General features: G+C 41.3%; 1 protein-coding gene across 3 annotated transcripts in view; it reads left to right on the top strand.

The window, feature by feature from the left end:
* Positions 1-6,902: 6,902 nt before the first annotated feature.
* The window catches only part of dock6 (dedicator of cytokinesis 6), a 30,905-nt gene continuing 19,677 nt past the window's right edge, over positions 6,903-18,130 (top strand). For all 3 annotated transcript variants that reach the window (XM_082531882.1, XM_082531881.1, XM_082531880.1), the window contains exons 1-14: positions 6,903-7,125; positions 8,724-8,811; positions 10,168-10,346; positions 10,554-10,622; positions 10,785-10,911; positions 11,332-11,544; positions 13,389-13,474; positions 13,595-13,661; positions 13,926-14,075; positions 15,176-15,256; positions 15,471-15,627; positions 16,189-16,319; positions 17,352-17,445; positions 17,561-17,723. In XM_082531882.1, coding sequence (XP_082388008.1) covers positions 7,076-7,125; positions 8,724-8,811; positions 10,168-10,346; positions 10,554-10,622; positions 10,785-10,911; positions 11,332-11,544; positions 13,389-13,474; positions 13,595-13,661; positions 13,926-14,075; positions 15,176-15,256; positions 15,471-15,627; positions 16,189-16,319; positions 17,352-17,445; positions 17,561-17,723 — 1,655 coding nt within the window. In that variant the 5' untranslated portion in view covers positions 6,903-7,075. The remainder of the gene's footprint in view (positions 7,126-8,723; positions 8,812-10,167; positions 10,347-10,553; positions 10,623-10,784; positions 10,912-11,331; positions 11,545-13,388; positions 13,475-13,594; positions 13,662-13,925; positions 14,076-15,175; positions 15,257-15,470; positions 15,628-16,188; positions 16,320-17,351; positions 17,446-17,560; positions 17,724-18,130) is intronic.

The raw sequence follows: 18,130 nt of genomic DNA, 5'->3' as shown, positions 1-18,130 counted from the left end.
AAAGTGTGCCGATTGGTTCATCTCCTCTCCTTTGCTCTCCCTAAGTGACACTGAGGAACCTTCAGGTATCTGTGGTGTTACCATCTGTGGGTGGATGTTGGCTTACTTTCATAATAAAATACAGGGCAGGAATCAGAAAGAACTCATTTAATTTTACTTTGTGTCTCTTACTGTTCTTCACACCTTACAGTCCCGATCACTCTTGTAGACCCCCCTCTTCCTTTCTGTCATTGTCCCACAGCTCTCTTCCAGTTAGATTCTGAACATGGGCTCTGTCTGATATTTTACATAATTGCCTTACATAAGTAGCAAGCTTGGCTCAGAGCTTGGATGATATTAGCGGAGATGAATATTGCATGAGGAAAGCACTCGTTAAGCGTTAATAAGAGGATAGAGATGGAGCCCCACTGTCAGTCTGTCTTAACCCCGCCCCCACCATTCTGACAAGCAGTGACTCAACTCAGCCTGGATGCGTTGGAGCCTTTGAGTCAGTTTGTTAAAGAGGGAGTGTGCATGTGTGTGCAATAGCACACATGCACGTACGCTTCTACTGGCGTACATGGACGTCTGAGGTGAGACGACGAGATTCGGTCATTAGGTGCTTGTGTTTTTTCCACCTTTGTTTGCTGAATAAAAGCGGCTCTTGTAACACAAAGGCGCCCAGGACTGTCAACTGACTGCAGGCCCACTTACAGTTCACACTTAATGTGAATAAATGGGCTTAATTGTGGCCCCTCATTAGAGCCCTGGTTAGTAGCACGGCAGCTGAATCCTCCTCTGTGAATAAGAGGGCATTTAAAGCTCCTATTGTGTATTACTGAATCAAAGGATCAAGCATTGGTTTTGCTTAAAAACCTTTTTGTTATTCCACTGATTATTTTCTTATTGTTGAGGGTTCTCCACTAGTGATGATTAGGAGTCTTGTTGGGGTGGTCCTTTTCTCTTTGTATATTGTGGAATGCACCTTGATGCCAAAGAGCTGAATAAAATTAATACACTGATTTTGAAGACTGTCAGCATTCATAGGAAGCTGCTAACTCTTCAAATAGCCTAGAAAGTACAACAGGAGCAAAAATTGATGCATCTTTTATGATACATTTTTATATATACAGTAGATCTGCCAATACAGTGATAAATATGTCATATATTAGACATCTGGGTGGTGAATATAGGTTTGTTGAAGAATTGAGGTCTAAATTCGTTAGGTTGGATTTTCTGTTCTTCATCTTTTTTATTCTCACAGTATTACGTCAAAAACCAGTGCCTGTTGCCATTGCCCTGTGGTAAGGTAGTGGCCTTGTGTGTGTGTGTGTGTGTGTGTGTGTGTGTGTGTGTGTGTGTGTGTGTGTGTGTGTGTGTGTGTGTGTGTGAGAGAGAGAGAGAGGGACAGAGAGAGACAGAGAGAGACAGAGAGAGGAGACAGGCGGAGTGAGAGAGTCACACTATGACAGCGTATCAGGGGGATGGGTAGGCTGATTCAGCCTCAGGTCTGGTTAATTCGGTGGTCTCTCCACCAGGCCTGACTCTTGGCAGTCCAGGGTTCTGTGGCAGCAGCAATGAAGCAGTTCTTGCTTTCAGGAAAGGTTCCAAAAATAAATTAGCCTCTTTTTGAAAGGACATTTGTTGATAATGGCAACTGGCCTAATTCAACCCTTTATGTATTATTTGGCAATTTTCTTGCAGTCTCCCTCATGGGTTCACTCTTGCACTTTTTCTCTGTCTCCTCTCTTTCTCTCTATATCCCTCTCTCCCTCTGTCTGTCTGGATGTGTTGTCTCTGGGCTATTATTAGAGTAGACAGGCTGGTGGGAGGAAGTCTCTGAAGTAGACGCTCTTGTCATTTTTTTTATTTATGTATTAAATTCTGCTTTCCATGTGCCTTTTTAATTCTCGGTGTACAGTATCTGTCTTTTGTTTGTATTAAGTGTAGGTGATGCGTTTAACCTCTTTAGACAATGTAACTGTTCCACATTTTTATCATTTGATTAAAGGAAACATCGCACATATGCTTGTCCCTGTGATTATCTGCTAATCATAACGTTATTGCTGCTACTGATGTGAATTCGTGTGGGTTTGAGGAAGGACTAACCTCCTTTAGTGAGACCATGTATTACTCAAAACCTTTTTAAATATAAAGGCATGCTTATGAATCTTTCATTTTGTCCTGTCTGAGGTGGTATCTGGGGAGAGACCTTAAATACACAAAGCTCTTAGACATTCTCTTTGTTTCTTTTCTCGCCTCAGTTCCTGCTGCTCCATTTCTATCTGACATGGAGGAAAAATCATACATGTGGCACAACAGCAACAGAGGAGGTGTGAGCGTGCCCGTTCTGTCGAGCTGAGGTGTTTTTAGCTTTATTTACTCTGCAAATGCCTCGACTTACAATGAACGGTAAATACTGTAAACAGCTATCCTCCCTCATCCTGGAATCTACTTATTGTGCTTTCATGTACACTTTGTTGTGGTGTTTACTCGATAGAGGGAAAGTCGATTATTAGATAGATAACATAGGCTTTCCAAATTGGATATTATAATGTTTCCTAGAAAAGCTTGTGTAGCCAGTGCACTCTATTTCTTCCCCCTATACTGTCTTCTTTTCCTCCTCTCCTCTTTCAATCTCTGGCTTTTACTCCCTGTAGTCCAGCTTTCTCCCCCTCACAGTCCGTCCCCTTTTCAGTAATAGGAGACTTGAAATCAATAGCACATTAGTCTGGCCGGAAACTCTTATGAAATTAAATATAAATGACTGAGATTGCAGCTCTACCTGCTGCTGACAGAGATGCATGATGGCTCTTGGGGATTTTTTTTTCTTTTCGTTCCTCTCTCCAGTAAACAGTCAGGCCATTTTGTGCTGTTCCTACAGCTTACCGGATCACTGGAATATCTAGTGTTTTTCTTGGCGATTAGTGTGCAGCACTGTAGACTTTGATTGGCTTTGTTTAGGGTTTGACATTTTGTCCTCTGTGTTGAACAATGACCAATCTGATAGCATAATCTGATAGAGCAAATGGCATCGTGGACGTCACAAAGCCGCGACAGCTCAGGAGGCATGAAGAATCAGCCGGCCACACCCATCCTCCAAATACAGCAGCAGCGCCATTTGAATATGAATGAGCACTCTGGTTATTAGCAGATTGCATCTTACTTTTTGCTCTCCAGTATTTTCTCCAAATACAATGTGTGCTTTTCCTTTCATTAAGCTTTCAGGTTTGCTGCTCTGTACTTTTATTCTGGAACTTTTTACATGTAAATTTTGTTGCTTGGTCGTCTTCCATTTTCATTAACTGCTTCAGCGTGTAAAGTGCAACAATTTCTTTTAACATTCTGTTTGGCTTAAAAGCATAATTTGCAAGGTGGCTGGAGAGTGCTGGCTGGTGGGAGGAAAGTAATATGAGACAAAAAGCCACTGCATGCGCTTCTGGGAATTGGTGGAGGCTTGGACAACAGTAAGCTAATACACATAGATGATATAGAAGTAGATGTATTTGCGAGCTATATTTCACCCCATCAGAGATGAAACGGTTTGTGACAGATGGACTGATATTGTTCTCCTGTATGGCCCATAAGTGTACCCCCTCCTGCTTTCCCTCCCTGACAGATGTAGGGGGAGGACCACAGTACACTCTTCTTTCTTTCAATTGATTTTGGTGCTTGAACCCTTAGGGAGTAGAGGATGGTGGTGGGATGGGTATATGGAGATGTTTTAGCCATTTCCTGCAGCACAGAAACTATAAAAAAGACCAAAGCAAAGGCTTTAAACCACTCAAACATACAGGCATATATCTGCATGTATTCAAATATGGCTGCATTCTCATAGCAGTGTGCACTCTGTGCACCGCTCTGACTAGAGCTTGGATGGATATTTCCATAAATCTTGGTTAGTGAGTGACAGGCTCACATGCATTCATGCATGTAATGTAGGCAGAGGAGAAAATGTGGCTGCTCATATTTACAGGGTGGTGTTCAAGAAATATACACCTGATTCACTAGATTATATTAGCGCATAACTATGGAATAATGTTTGTGTTGTTAGCAAAATTGCTATTATTTCCTTTTATTATGCCCTCTGGATAAGTTGACTGCCAGGAAATTCTGGATTGTGTGTTTTTTGGGGTAGTAATTAAGCTGATATCATGTGATTCAGCAATGATTACCCCCTGCACCAACGCCGACTGTAGGATCAACATTAGGAGACTTAACAGCTGTCTGAGAGCAGATGTGTCCTGTTGCTGCACCCATTCTGTGTCCCTGGAGGGGAGAGGTCAAGACAGGGGTGGAGGTTGAAGCAGAGATCGTCTCCCGAGGATGCTCCATGTTGATGCTTTAAAAGAAACTTTAAAAAAAAAGAGAGAGCAGCTGCCTGACCATTGTATAGCACACCAGTATAAGATGGAGATTAGCATTATTGATGACAATTTTCATCTGGTGTAATTCCTCCACCCTGCGTTAAGAGCAGCTGCTGAGCAAGCAAGGTCTCTAATGACATATATAAAATTCACATAAATATATATATATATATATATATATATATATATATATATATATATATATATGTGTGTGTGTGTGTGTGTGTGTGTATGTATATAAACATTATATATAACCATTGAAGGTGTCATGAAAGGTTATTTGGTGGGTTTTTGTTAGCTTTTCTCTGGAAGGTTTTAGTTATTTTGCCAGTTTCTATTGGTTCTAGTGATGCTCTGGAAGCAGACGCCAGTTAAAAAAGAAGTGCATAATGATTTTAATAGGACTCCCTGGTGGGGCTGGATATAGAGGGGACGTGCCCTGGCCATGGGCGCGTGGCAGCAGAGCAGGTGGATGACGGGCAGCTGAGTTCTGGCTCTAAGGGGAGGGGAGGAGGGGCTCCATTTTGGAGGACTCTTGGGGTTGAGAGAGACCCTGAAAAAAAGGCAACCCCATCTGGAACTGAGGTGGGGGCTCTGGTGTGAAAGAGATCTAGTGGGTGGTGTCTGACACTCTCTCTTTTGTTCTTTGGTAACACAACAGTGATGGTGGTGGTGGTGGTGGTGGTGGTGGTGGTGGTGGGGGCTCTCACTGCCGTGGGGGCTGGGCACACAAACAATAGTGCCGATCTAAGGATTGAAAGCCTTCGATGAACAGAAAGGCAAGGAAGCAGGCAGGGAAGGTGTGGACTGAAGGATAAAGCAGGAATGGGTTCAGCCTACTTATAGGAGGTGGGTTTTCAACCAGGCAAGGACGTTGCAATGTCACATAAAGACACGGTACAAATACTAAGTGAGCTCATATTGAAATGCTTGTTGCAGACATTTAGAAATATACTTACTGTAGCTCTTCAGGTTATGCCTGAGACGTGCTGAATACACACATGAATGCAGGGCAGATAATAGAATTTTTATTAATAAAGGAATCAATTATAGAGAGCCCCATCGTCCAATAAATTAGAATTTGTTGGATCTTGGGGCAGAGGAGAATGAAAGATGAGTGTTGGCATTGTGGTGGAAGCGTGCCTGCATAGAGGGAGAGATGGCGAGTATGAGCTTCATTTATTTTCATTAGCAGTGTCTATGGGTCAGAGTCATGCCTGCTGCGAGCTCTAATGCAGCTCTTGAGTGCTACATGCATACATAAACATATATCCTAGAGACATCTGTCTTTGCTCAGCTACAGCCACGCTTCTGTCATGCGAGGTTAATTTTTCCTTGGTTCATTCCTTCTCTTCCCATTTTTCACATCTCTGCTCTACAGTTCTTGCCATTCATCAGCCATCTCGCAGAGGACAGCCGAGTACCTGCAGCAGCTCTCCAGGGTGCTGAATTGGAGAACTGTGGGGTAGAAGGAGTGAGAGTTGGGTGGCGGGGTTGGGCTGCAGCACTAAGCATGGCTATATAATTTCCTCATAGTAGGCGTGGGGTATGGAATGGTGATTGCAGGCAGGCAGACAGGAGGGAGATGTAGACCTGCCATTATCATAAACTGAAAAGTCCTCCATTAGAGGGGAGAGTCAGGGCCAATGTCATTCCTTATGTGTTCAAATACGACAGAGAAAAGAGCTGGTCAAACGGTAAGCTTAAAACATCGTTAGTATCTCCCTTATAGGTGTTTGCCTTTGAAATATATAAGTATTTTTGTGCTCACCAGTATGACTTTCCAACACGGCCAGTAAACAAAGCTGTAGTCCTTTTCTGTCTCCTTGCAGAGGTCAAATTTACAGATTGAATCTTAAAAAACACCAACCAGGCAAGGCTTCCCCTTTCTGCAGTCACGGTGAACAGCCCCATCTGCTGGTTTACTGCAGGTGTAACACGCTGTGTTGTCTTGAGTGGTCAGAGCAAGCTGAGTTGGCATGCTGCTTTGTGCTTTATGACGCATGAACTGTGTGGCCGCCCCTGACAACAGCAATGAACAAAACAAGTGAAAACAGTGAGTCCTTTTCCACCTAGTTATTAATGACGGTCAAAGTCATGTTATCAGAAAACCTTCTTTGTGAAAGTAACAGGACTTGAAATGTTTTTGGTCCACTTCCTAAATTTTAAACAGAAATGAAACCAATGAAACCTAAACCGATGTGGATATGCGGCATGAACAGGTCGCTCTAAACCGGTCAGGTGAGATTTCTGCGTTAGCAGATGGTAGACATGATAGCCTCTTTGTGCAAAGTGGTCAAACTGACGCGGAAGGATAGTGAGGCCGGACGTAAAGTGATTTTTTCACAGCATTGTACAATTTTAAAGGCGCAGATCAGATTTTGTAATGTTAAAAGTTCTTACGTGTTTAAAAAGGGTTATTGGTTATGTATACTGAAAACGTAGTGTTGTAACTCTGTTTATTTTGATCGAAAAACCAATAAGGAAAGACGATCGCGTTTTATTTTGAAATAATACCGGATGTAGTATAGGTATGCTTTACAGCACGGCCGCGGTTCAGCTCCCGACCGCTAGGAGGAACAAGTAGGGATCCCTGCCCGGTCCCAGCGTGGAGAAGGAAGCGGTCTGAGAGTCCGCATCCCTGCACAAGCGGGACAGAGCGAAACCTCGAGAGGAGCAGACCACTTTCAGTTTTTATTCGAAGACTTTTCCTTACATGGGGACGAGAAATGTCATCGACTCCGAGCGAAAGGAGGGCTTTTGCTCATAAAATCAACCGGTGAGACAGTGACAGAAGTTATTGTTTAACGGCTACTACACTGCCGCTTGCTTTGCTTGAGAATGACCTGCAGGAGAGACGGTGCATATAGCCACTAAGCTAGGATTTGTAAGGTATCACAAAGCATAAACCGCTTGGTATAAACACACCTGTAGCCTAATACCACAAGAAAGGGGTTTAGTCACGTAGTTTGCGCTTTCTTAATGGGTGTCTTGCACTTTTGCGAGTTTAATAACCTGTTTTCTACACGTTGTCGTAGCATCGTAAGAGCTTTGTTGTCAACAATGATTGGGCTACTTAAGTAAAACAGCGCCGAGCCAAAGGCTGCTCTGCTATTAAGGTGTGTACTTTAAGTGGGAGTATTTGTTTCGGAGTAATAATAAGAGAAAGACTTCGCCTTGTGGGAATATATTAGTAACCTGTTTCTACATGTTGTAAACTGGTTCTGCCTCTCCGTTAAAAGTGGTGCTGCATGCGTTAGAAATGCACTGTTTCATCACACTGAACATATGGTGATCACATTCCAGGTAAAATTGTCAAAACTCGTCACACCTGTCACCTGAGTGTTTGAATAACAACTGCACCAAAACTTGTGTGGGTGTGTGGAGGTGTTGGTAGGGAAGTAGCTCCCTGTTTGTTACAAATGTTTCCCCCCCTAGCTATTCACCTCAGCTTCAATCAGTTCATTTTATAGTCCGTTTCATCAAGAAATAAACATGATGCTACATTCTGATGTAAGTGTATAATTTCTCTATAACGCATCCTAAAGAGGAATTCTCAATCGCCCACCCCATTCCTAAAATCCCGACTTTTTAGTGAGACCAAGAGCATTGTTTAGCGCCGGATGCAGGAAAGGGTGGGAAGGGGTGTTCTGGCTGTTGACTTTGCAGTTGATAATGTTCCTTTTTCCTGTTTTAAATGGAGGTGTGCAGAGAAGCTGCAGAAGCTCTTTCCAGATTGCCAGTAATGTAGTACTAGTTCTTAAAAGTTCAACCTGATTTGTCATCACAAGGAGATCTTAGCTCTGTATTGGAGATGGAAGTGGAGGTCACTAGTCTTAAGGAGTCCTTGTGGTTTTGATTGATGTATGACATGAACCTTAGCAATGTAATCACAGCAGAAATGTTGAAGCCTTTGCAGCTGTGTATATGAAAGAAACAGACATGTGGTTCTAGAGGAGCAGCTGCTTGCTGTCTCTGGGAAAGGATTGTTTTTTTTTTTTCCTTCTCTCGCTTTGTCTGTCTTTAAGCCTCCCTTTGCCGTTAGTTCATAAAGGCCTGCTCTGGCTCTGTGCCTGCTCTGTGAGATCGGATCGGGTCCCTTTTCAGAACAGCTGCTGCCCTTCAGCATTGCTACTAGTACCAGGAGATGAAAACGGTGATAAGGGGTTCACAGATTCTGTGGGGTAGGATTTGAGAAAGTGCAGACGTCACTTCCTGAATAGTTGTAGACACTTAAGCTGTTAAATGTAAATACTTTTTTTTTTAAAGTAAAAATAAATAAATAAATGTGAATGACCTCTTACATTTAATTGGATTTTGATTTTGTTATTTGCACCCATGTTTTATTTCTAACCTGCAATCCTTTCTATTGTTCAGGACGGTTGCTGCAGAGGTCAGAAAACAAGTGTCCAGAGACTATGGCTCACCTCAGTTGTCAAAGAAACGAGGAGGCGCGCACCACCCTGTGAGTCACCCTGTGTTTAACCTCTCAGAGTTACTGCCCGGCAGCCCTGAAGCTCAAATTAGTCAGGCCAGAAATGGATGGGTGTAACTTTGTAAATGAGTACTGAGTTTAGATACAAGGAGGAAGATGTTACTTAGGTGATTGCAGTTTTAATTAGTGTTCACAGCAAGTGGCTTTGAAGCAAGCATACCTGCTCTCACTCAGCTGTGTTGTTCTACAGCTAGGCAAGGTCTCACCATGAACGCTTAAGAATAGAAGAAGGGATGGTTATATCAGGTGATTTGTCTTGGAAATTGTCTTGTGTCTTGTTATAAACATGCCAGTATGGTTTCTAATTAACCCAGAAGAAATGTAGAATTCTCTGTGATCTTCTAACAGACAGTCTGGTAGACATAGGTTGTGGAGTAGAGCCTTGTTTTTACTTGCAGTGAATTGGGCCATATGAAAAAAAAGATGACAACAACTTAGGGTTTTTTCCATTTAGACAGGGGCTGTAGCAGTAGTTCCTGTGGGGGATTCTGCTTTTGATTAAACAGATAAAAAAGAAAGTACATGCCTTGTTCAAAATTGAGAAGTGAAAACCAAAACTGTAAAAGAAATGGATAACCTTGTTTAGACACAGTATTTTTCTTTCTTTTTAGCTTGCATAGAGATATATAGAGATATATATGTGGTACAGGAAGTTTTTGTTTACCAACCGTGTGTGGATCTTTTATATTTTTCTGCCATTCCTGTCGTAGTGGGTTCCCATATTAAACATGGCTAGTTTTTAATAATCGGATCAGCATTTGTGAAAGTAATCTCTTGCACTGCGTTTTATTGTTTGGTATCAGAACCATGGTTTTTGCTGTTGTATGTCTATGTCATTAATAATTTGGGATACTCCTAATGGGGTCTTCTCAAACAAGCTTTGGCTGCGAGCACAGAAGCCCTACCCATGTGCTGGTTAAACCTTTTGTTTGGGTGCGACAATCAGTCAGGAAAACAGTTGAATTAAAAGGGAGAAGAGAGCTATAAGGTTGTTTCCGACAGAGGATGAACTCAATAAGTTCCAATAGTAAATAAACCTGGATTATTTTGAACGGTTAATCATCCAAAGCTACTCTGATCCAAGAGTAAATATAAGAAGCAAGAACGCATTGAAGTCTCTGACATGATGAATTTAGTGAAAAATGCCAATAAAAATGTAATAACTCCCCAGAAGCTGATTTTTTTCCTGTGAATGCCACTTAATTAAAAGATAACCATTGCTTTCACATGTTTACCCTTTCTGTGATTTTGTATTAAAGTGGTAATGCTAGAAATTGTGGGCACATCATAGTAATATGTACATAATAGTTTAATGCTGACTGACAGCTTCCACTGACGGAGGTGGTTGAGCCGGTGGACTTTGAGGAGTATGTGAGCAGTCATGCTCCCGGGGTGGAGCCCGGCCCTCTCAAGCAGCTAATGGAGTTCCCGTCAGATGACCTGGAGCTCCTCCACCTGGACAAAGACTGCAATACACTGGAGCCCCCACTGCCTGAGGAAGAGGAGTAAGTCCGCTAGTCTGCTAATGGCCAGCACAATCCTCATACTAAACTCTCAAGTCCCATTTATGGTCTTGACATTACTACACAAGCAGAGCTTTAATATCACTGTAATGGATAAACATCACTACAGATAGGAACAAAGCCTTCTCTCTGTGAACATAAATATTAAAAGCATGCTTTGCTCAATTATTCATGTGTTTTTCAATGTAGCTCGCTGGATTCCAGAGTGAGAGATGCCTTGGCTGTCTACACAGATGACTGGCTTGTCATTCAAAGAAAGTAAGTGGTCACAGTAGGGGTGTCAGCTAAATAAACCTACAGTATGCGTTTCATCTATTTTGTAATAATGTGCGCCACATTTCTGTGTTCACTCCACATGTGATTGACAGTTACATTATTAGTTGGACAACTCTTCTTCTTCTTCTTCTTCTTCTTCTTCAGATATCAGCTCTATAGCACCACATACACCCCTCACAACTCTGAGCGGCAGAGGGAGAGGCAACGAGGGCTGGTCAAACAGACCTTTGAACTGGATGAGGCTGCTGCAGCTGAGCGCCAGGAAGACCAGGTAGACGACTGCGATGTTCAAAGACCCTGTAATCTTAAATGCTGATGGGCGTTCAGTGAGGTTAGGTTCATGAAACATGTTTTAGTATTGCCGGGAGTAAAAGTTTTCCAGCTGTCACACACTAAAAGTGCTGTCATTTAATACACAGGCTAAGAGATAGAGTTGCCAGATTGCTGGGTGTCTCATTATCACAGAGAAAGGCAGTATGAGTTGTATTCTGGTCAACAAGCTAATTATATGAAAAATGACTAATGGATAAATGTCTTATCCATTGTCTATTACATTTTCCCCACATGAGTCATATCAGATGGGTAATGGGATATGTAGCATTGTAATTCTTATAACACATCTTTGCCTGGAAGGGGGAAAAAATCAAACAGAAAAACACATGACCTCACCTCTCAATCTTGTGTGGTTCAGGATGACGCAAAGCGGCGGTCAGTCAGCATCGATGAGACTCCTCGCGGCAGCTGGGCCTCCAGCATCTTTGACCTGAAGAATTCATCTCCAGACGCTCTCCTGCCAACTGTGCTGGAACAAACAGCTGCAGAGGACATGGACCACCGCAATACCGAGGCACGACAGCAGGGGCGCCACAATGACCTGCTTGGCCTGTTCCCTCCCCCTGATGAGGTTTGTATTTGATTCTCTTATATCTGACTCTGTTGTGGTTTAAGTTAGAAAAAACAGAGCAAATTAAAAATGATCATGATTTATAGCTATGATCACACATTTAGTTTAAATAAGAGTTATTCAGGATTCTATACTGTCAACATAGGGTTTGGCTTACATGCTCCATAGTGTAGTGGTTAACACGTGTATAATATGCTTAAGATCCTGGGTTAAAACCAGGAGGAGACTCATATCCCTGGGGTTATTTGAGGGAATCCGTCATAAAAAAGTCTGTGCCAAGTCAAATATGCAGATGCATCTACTCTGGTAACCCCTTGTGAATAAGAGAACAGCTGAGAGAAGCTTTAGGTTTACTCTGTTTAGAGGAAACACATCACACTGATAATGAATGCTTATCACTCCGGGTCACAATTTCCTGGTGAGAAACATTCTATTATAAATTTTGTGGCAATAAATACCCATGATTGTATGAGTATTACCCATTAGTGTAATATTTTGGCACACAGAGCAATTTCCACGGTGCTGATTTCTCTGCATGGAGCCATGATGAGTTGTAACTGTAGATGAAAGTCAGACACAAATATGAGGCCGTCATGGAGACGAAAATTCAAATTGGGGGTTGCCACAGAGCAAATACAGCAACATGTTAGAGCAATACTGGGAGCATTGACAGAGGAAGCTATAACAGTGGAGGGAAAAAAAGAGTATGCTCATAAGAAGGATGAAATCAAAAAAGCTATATGAGCAAGCTAATGTTTTAGTTTTCTTTGTGTGAGATATAAGACGTCAGCAGGAAGCAAACATAAGCGTCTGTATCGTTTGATTCTGAAAGCTCACTTTGCTCATTTTGGCTGAAACACAATGCTGCAGTTTTTGAACTAAATCTGGGTCAGCAACATTTCTAAAAGTCTTTTTAGTGGTTCTAAAATGTCTTATCAGTGCCGGCGTTAGGCATAAATGTTGTAAAAGTTTAAAACTAAAACTTGTTAGTGTGGATGTACCCTGAGAGTTGTTTCTCTCTTATGGTTCACCCCGTGAGAACCTTGAAACAGCCCACGATCTAATTATTCTGTTATCAAAAAATAGATTTTGGAATTATCGATCTTAAGTGCAGCGTTTCTGTGGGCTAGTTGTGTAATGAATTAAGTGCAACAGCTTAGACTAGCAGCACACTGGAAGTACTGAAGGAACTTGGAGCTGTGTAAATGGTGATATTGCTGGTTTTCCACCAACATGGAGTCTAGAACTAGTATCGTGGCTGTGGGAGAGACTTGAGCAAGACATTCAGCACTGATTCAACCATGATTTCTGGTGGACAGAAATTAACTCCATAGCTAGTAACGTTGATTTGGTCATAATGTGGGCTGGTTAGATAGACCAACAACACTTCATTGGTGTTTAAAAAAAGGCATTACTGACATGCACGCTAAAATGAAAAAGTAAGCACCTTTTTTAGTCAGTGACAATAAAACTGTATTTATCATTTCCACTCCTAACTAAACAGTGCTACGAATTGAAGGCAAACCAGACATCTAAAAGAAAAGCACTGACCACACAGAGCTAAAGCTGCAGGGAGCAGAAGACTCTGGCAGCAGAGTTTATAAATGCCGTTGCCATTTGTTCAGCTCAGAGCTATTGAATGTTCCCATAAAGTGAATGTCCATAATGTCTGCAAATCCAGCCACTTCAGGAGAACTGTTTGCTTTCCTTCCCTCAGTGTTCTCCTTTTCTCACTCATCCTTTTTTTTATGTATGTGTACACTTCACTGTTTCTCTGCCACTATGTTGCCATGACATCTGTGTAAATGCTATGCCGGGGTCTTGTTTTCCTTTCTGTGTGGCAGGATGAAGCAGTAGAGAGATGCTCTCTTCCTGAAGTGCCCAAGGAACATTGTGGCCAGAGGATCATGGTCAAGTGTTTGTCTCTGAAGTAAGGAACATTTGGAGTCTTGCTCCTGGCATTTGTATCTTCATGCTCTGGTTATTATATTTATTACAAATACCCCAATGCACTCCTTATTTGACATTGTTTATTTTGTATGTTTTTCAGGTTTGAAATAGAAATCGAGCCAATATTTGGAACACTCGCCCTTTATGACATCAAGGAAAAGAAAAAGGTTTTATTTCTTTTTGTTCCATTTGATTAGTTCTTATTTGGCATAATGAGTCTTCTTTCAATGAGTTTCACTCTGTAAAACCACTTACATAATGCTGAGCTCATACTTCACTAATTTAATTTCCCTCTTCTCAAAGAGGCCTAAGTGGTCTTGCGGTTTAGATCACTGAGTCAAAACTGAATTAGCATCCCTTGACGTGCATTTCCATTATCATCTTTCCTTCCCCTGCCTCCTCTGATTCCCGCTTATCTTTCCTCCCAACAGATCTCTGAGAATTTCTACTTTGACCTTAACTCGGATCAGATGAAAGGACTCCTAAAACCCCATACACCTCATGTCGCCATATCTACATTGGCTCGTTCCGCCATTTTCTCCATCACATACCCTTCTCCTGACATTTTCCTGGTCATTAAGGTACTGAAAAACTCAACTACACATGTACAGTGCTGGGAAAATGCATTTGATTTGTTTCTTAGTTTTTGGCATATTTGTCACAATTGGATGTTTCAGATCTTCAAACTAATTTTAATATTAGACAAAGATAAATCAAGTAAATAAAAATGCAGATTTTAAATGATAGTTTCATTTATTAAGGGTAAACAGCCATCCAAACCTGCTTGGCCCTGTGTGAGAAAATAATTGCCCCTTAAACCTAATAGCTGGTTCTGCCACCCAAGATAGCAAGAACTGCATTCAAGGATTTGCCATAACTGGCAGTGAGTCTTTCACGTCGCCGTGAAGGAATTTTGGCTTGCTATTTTTTGCGCAATTGTTTTAATTCAGCCACATTGTAGGGTTTTTGACCACGAACAGCTTACCATTTGGATTATGCACATTTATGAAATGCTGTTTTGGTTTTATGCCACATGTAACAGGGTTCAAGCCTTCCAGTAAGTTCAGCTTTTGTCTCATCAGTCTGCAGAATTTTCCTAAAGGTTTTGGGGATCATTGCGAAGCTTTTTGGCAAGTATGAGATGAGCCTTTGTGTTCTCTTTGGTCAGTGGTGGTATTGACTCTGGAACTCTACAATGGGTGCCATTTTTGCCTAGTCTCTTTCTTACTGTCGAATCATGAACTCTGACCTTAATTGAGACAAGTGAAGCTTAGAGTTCTTCAGATGTTTTTCTGAGTTCTTTTGTGACCTCCCGGACCTCCTCCTCCATTGATGCATTTTAAGATCTTTTAGCCTGCTTCACCTGGTCATACAGGTTTTATTTAAGTGATTTCTTGATTTTCTTGAACAGTAATCAGGTCTGTAGAATGGGCTGGCCACTTGGGTGTGGCTAAAAAACTAAATACAAAACTGCATTTTGTATTTACTCAGGTTATTTTTGTGTAATTTTAAAATTCATTTGATGATTTGAAACATGTTTGGCAATTATGCAAAAAGACTAAAAAATCAGAAAAAGAGTGCAAATACTTTTTCACAGCGCTGAACATCAACAACAAATATTACTTTAAATCACATAATTGCTCTCAGTGAGTTAAAAGTGCATTTGCATGTGTTTTTTCAGCTTGAAAAGGTCCTTCAACAAGGAGATATTAGTGAATGCTGTGAGCCCTACATGGTTATGAAAGAATCAGATTCATCTAAGGTAATGGAGCCAAAATGTTCTTTAAACTGTTGCAATGCTCAGAGCTTGCAGCCGCCATGCACGTGGGACCCTCTTACTGTCTAGTCACAAGAATTACTCAATTTTGTCAGGGTGGCTGCAATATTTACTGTCGTCTTTGGCAAGCCAATACTGGCTCTTGCAGATGTTTTAGGCTGTTCAGTATCTTTTCAGATCATATTTTGTTCCACTGCAGCACAAGGAAAAGCTAGAGAAGTTGCGCCTTCAGGCAGAGCAGTCGTGCACGCGTCTCGGCTGTTTTCGCATGCCTTTTGCCTGGACGGCCATTCACCTTCTCAACATCGTCAGCAGTGTGGGAGGTCTGGATCGGTCTGACCCGGACTCTGATTCTGGTACTGCTGATTATATACATATATTTCATTGATAATTTCACATGTGCACGTACACTGATGAGCCACAACATTAAAACTACTGACAGGAGCATCACCGTGGTAGAATGGAACATGATGCTGGGAAACCTAACATTCGTGTAGATGTTAGTGTGATGTGTGCTGTCCACTTAAACACTGTTGCAATGTCAGCAGCGTCTCGCAGCTGGCCAGTGTGCCTTACAAAAGAAAAAATGCTCGGGAATTGCTTGAGGAACTCAAAAATCCCAAAATATTGCCCTAGTTTCTGCACTGTGCATATGTGGAATGCATCGTCACTCATCCAAAGGCCCCACACTCCAAATCTCACAGGGTCCACTGCTAACTTCCTGGATTCAGAAACCACAAAACACAATCAGAGGTCGTGTTTCCGGGTCAGAGCTGTTTTAGCACCTGGAATGGACCTACACAATATCAGGCAGCTGGTGTTAATGTTGTGGCTGATCACTGTATGCAGACCATTTGCCTAATTACAGTAACAAATGTCTCCTGTCCCTATAATACACACCTTTGGGTCACTGCTAGAGCGAAAAGGTCATGGAACGTGGAACGAGAGAAAGAAGAAGGGGTTCGAGCGGATGAGCATCGGTGATGACATGTGTAACTTTGCCACTTTCCGTCCTGCAACACTCACCGTTACCAACTTCTTCAAGCAGGTATTTAGAAGTGCACATGTGTAGATCTGTCCTTACAGTGAGGTAAACTACCCATTATTTGAATGGGGTAGTTGAATATCACTATAGAAACAAAAGGTGAGACATAATAAATAACTGCATAAAAAGTAGAGTTTCATTTTTCTTTCTACTGTCAACAAGCACTTATTTAAAGGTAATCAGTGGAATTCTCTATATATTATTGTCACATTGTTACTTTAAATAATGACAAGTGTCCAGAGAAAGTTATTGTCTTGTGAATTGCTGCTATATAAATAGAATTAATAGTATGAAATTAACAGTATCTAATAAAAGACATGGGAATAAATAAATAGCCCCAGTGCTTTAAAACTACTTTTTCTACTAACCTTGGGCAATACTGTCCATTTAATTATTAATCTTTTAAAAAAAAGATTATGCTCTCTGAGCTGTTGCACCATAGTTATCAGTGAATTGTTGTGAAAGCACAGTCTATGCAGACATCCCTTTTTATATAACTGTGAATCAAGAGTGCATTTCTTTCCAACGATGGGACACTTGTCACCATAACCTGAAGGCAACCCTGTTTTTCAGACCACTTATATGCTATATGTTATCCTAGTAAAATCCATGAATGTGGTGTGATTTATTAAAGTCAGTTGTCAAAAAGCCTTTCCCTCCAAAATGTTAGTTTTTATAAAAGTGAAAAACTGCAGCCTGTTTTTACTCTTTTTAATTTAGTAGAGACAAATGAAACAAAGCCTGTGAGCGTGTCCGCTATGTGACATACTCCTCTCACTGCAACATGTTTCTAACACACCCTCTTAATCATGGCAGTGCACTTAAATTGTCAGTGCTCTGGTCATTCTTCTAAACCTGACTGCATTTAACTCCCTCCCCAGTGTCCACTTTTAGGGTAAGACTGAACTGAACAAAGACGCTGACCTATTCTAAATATATATATTAAAAAAAATCCATATAAGAGGGATGATCAAAAAATGCTTTTCAAATAAAATTGAAACAGTTTTATAGAGAACTGCTCTTTTGTTTACCAAGGAGGGGGATAGGCTGAGCGATGAAGACCTTTACAAGTATCTTGCAGATATGCGCAGACCGTCCTCTGTTCTGCGCCGCCTGAGGCCTGTCACAGGTAAACCCAACACGTTTCTGTTGTCTAGGAAAGGTTCACCCAAAGCTTCATGGGTGATTTTAGATGCACTGTTTATATGTCTCTGTTTTAATCCCCGACCTGCTTTGCCTCTCAGCCCAGTTGAAGATCGATATCTCTCCAGCTCCAGACTTGCCTCATTACTGCCTCTCACCAGAGCTGCTTCATGTGAAGCCATATCCAGACCTGCGTGTTCGACCAACCAAAGAGGTGCTGGAGTTCCCCGCCCGCCAAGTATACACACCGCACACTACCTATAGGTGAGCGTTCATCTTACAAAGGCACACACATATGAACACACTGTGTATGTTTGTTTTATAGTAAGTTTACCTATTAAGCAAATATACATTGACCTAGTCTGGGCCTCTTGTGTCTATTTGATTATTGATTTTTGACTGAATCTGATATTCTTCAACCTTTAAGTCAATAGTTAAAGGAGAAAAAGAGACATTTTTCCAGCATTTTTTTTTTAATCTGAAATTTTTTTTTACTAATGTTATTTTCATGTAGAATATGAGCATAAAAATACAAAAAACAAACAAATTGTTTTTATTCTATGTACAGCGTATACATATAATACTGGTTCACCAAACACAATCTTTAATAATTTAACAGCTTATTTTAAAAAGCAAATTTACAAAGCAAACTGATGTAAAGACACAAAAAT

This window comes from Aulonocara stuartgranti, assembly GCF_965226115.1.
Source record: "Aulonocara stuartgranti genome assembly, chromosome: 4".
Lineage (NCBI taxonomy): Eukaryota > Metazoa > Chordata > Actinopteri > Cichliformes > Cichlidae > Aulonocara > Aulonocara stuartgranti.
The sequence above is the reverse complement of the archived record's forward strand: the minus strand, read 5'-3'. Positions and strand labels throughout refer to the sequence as shown.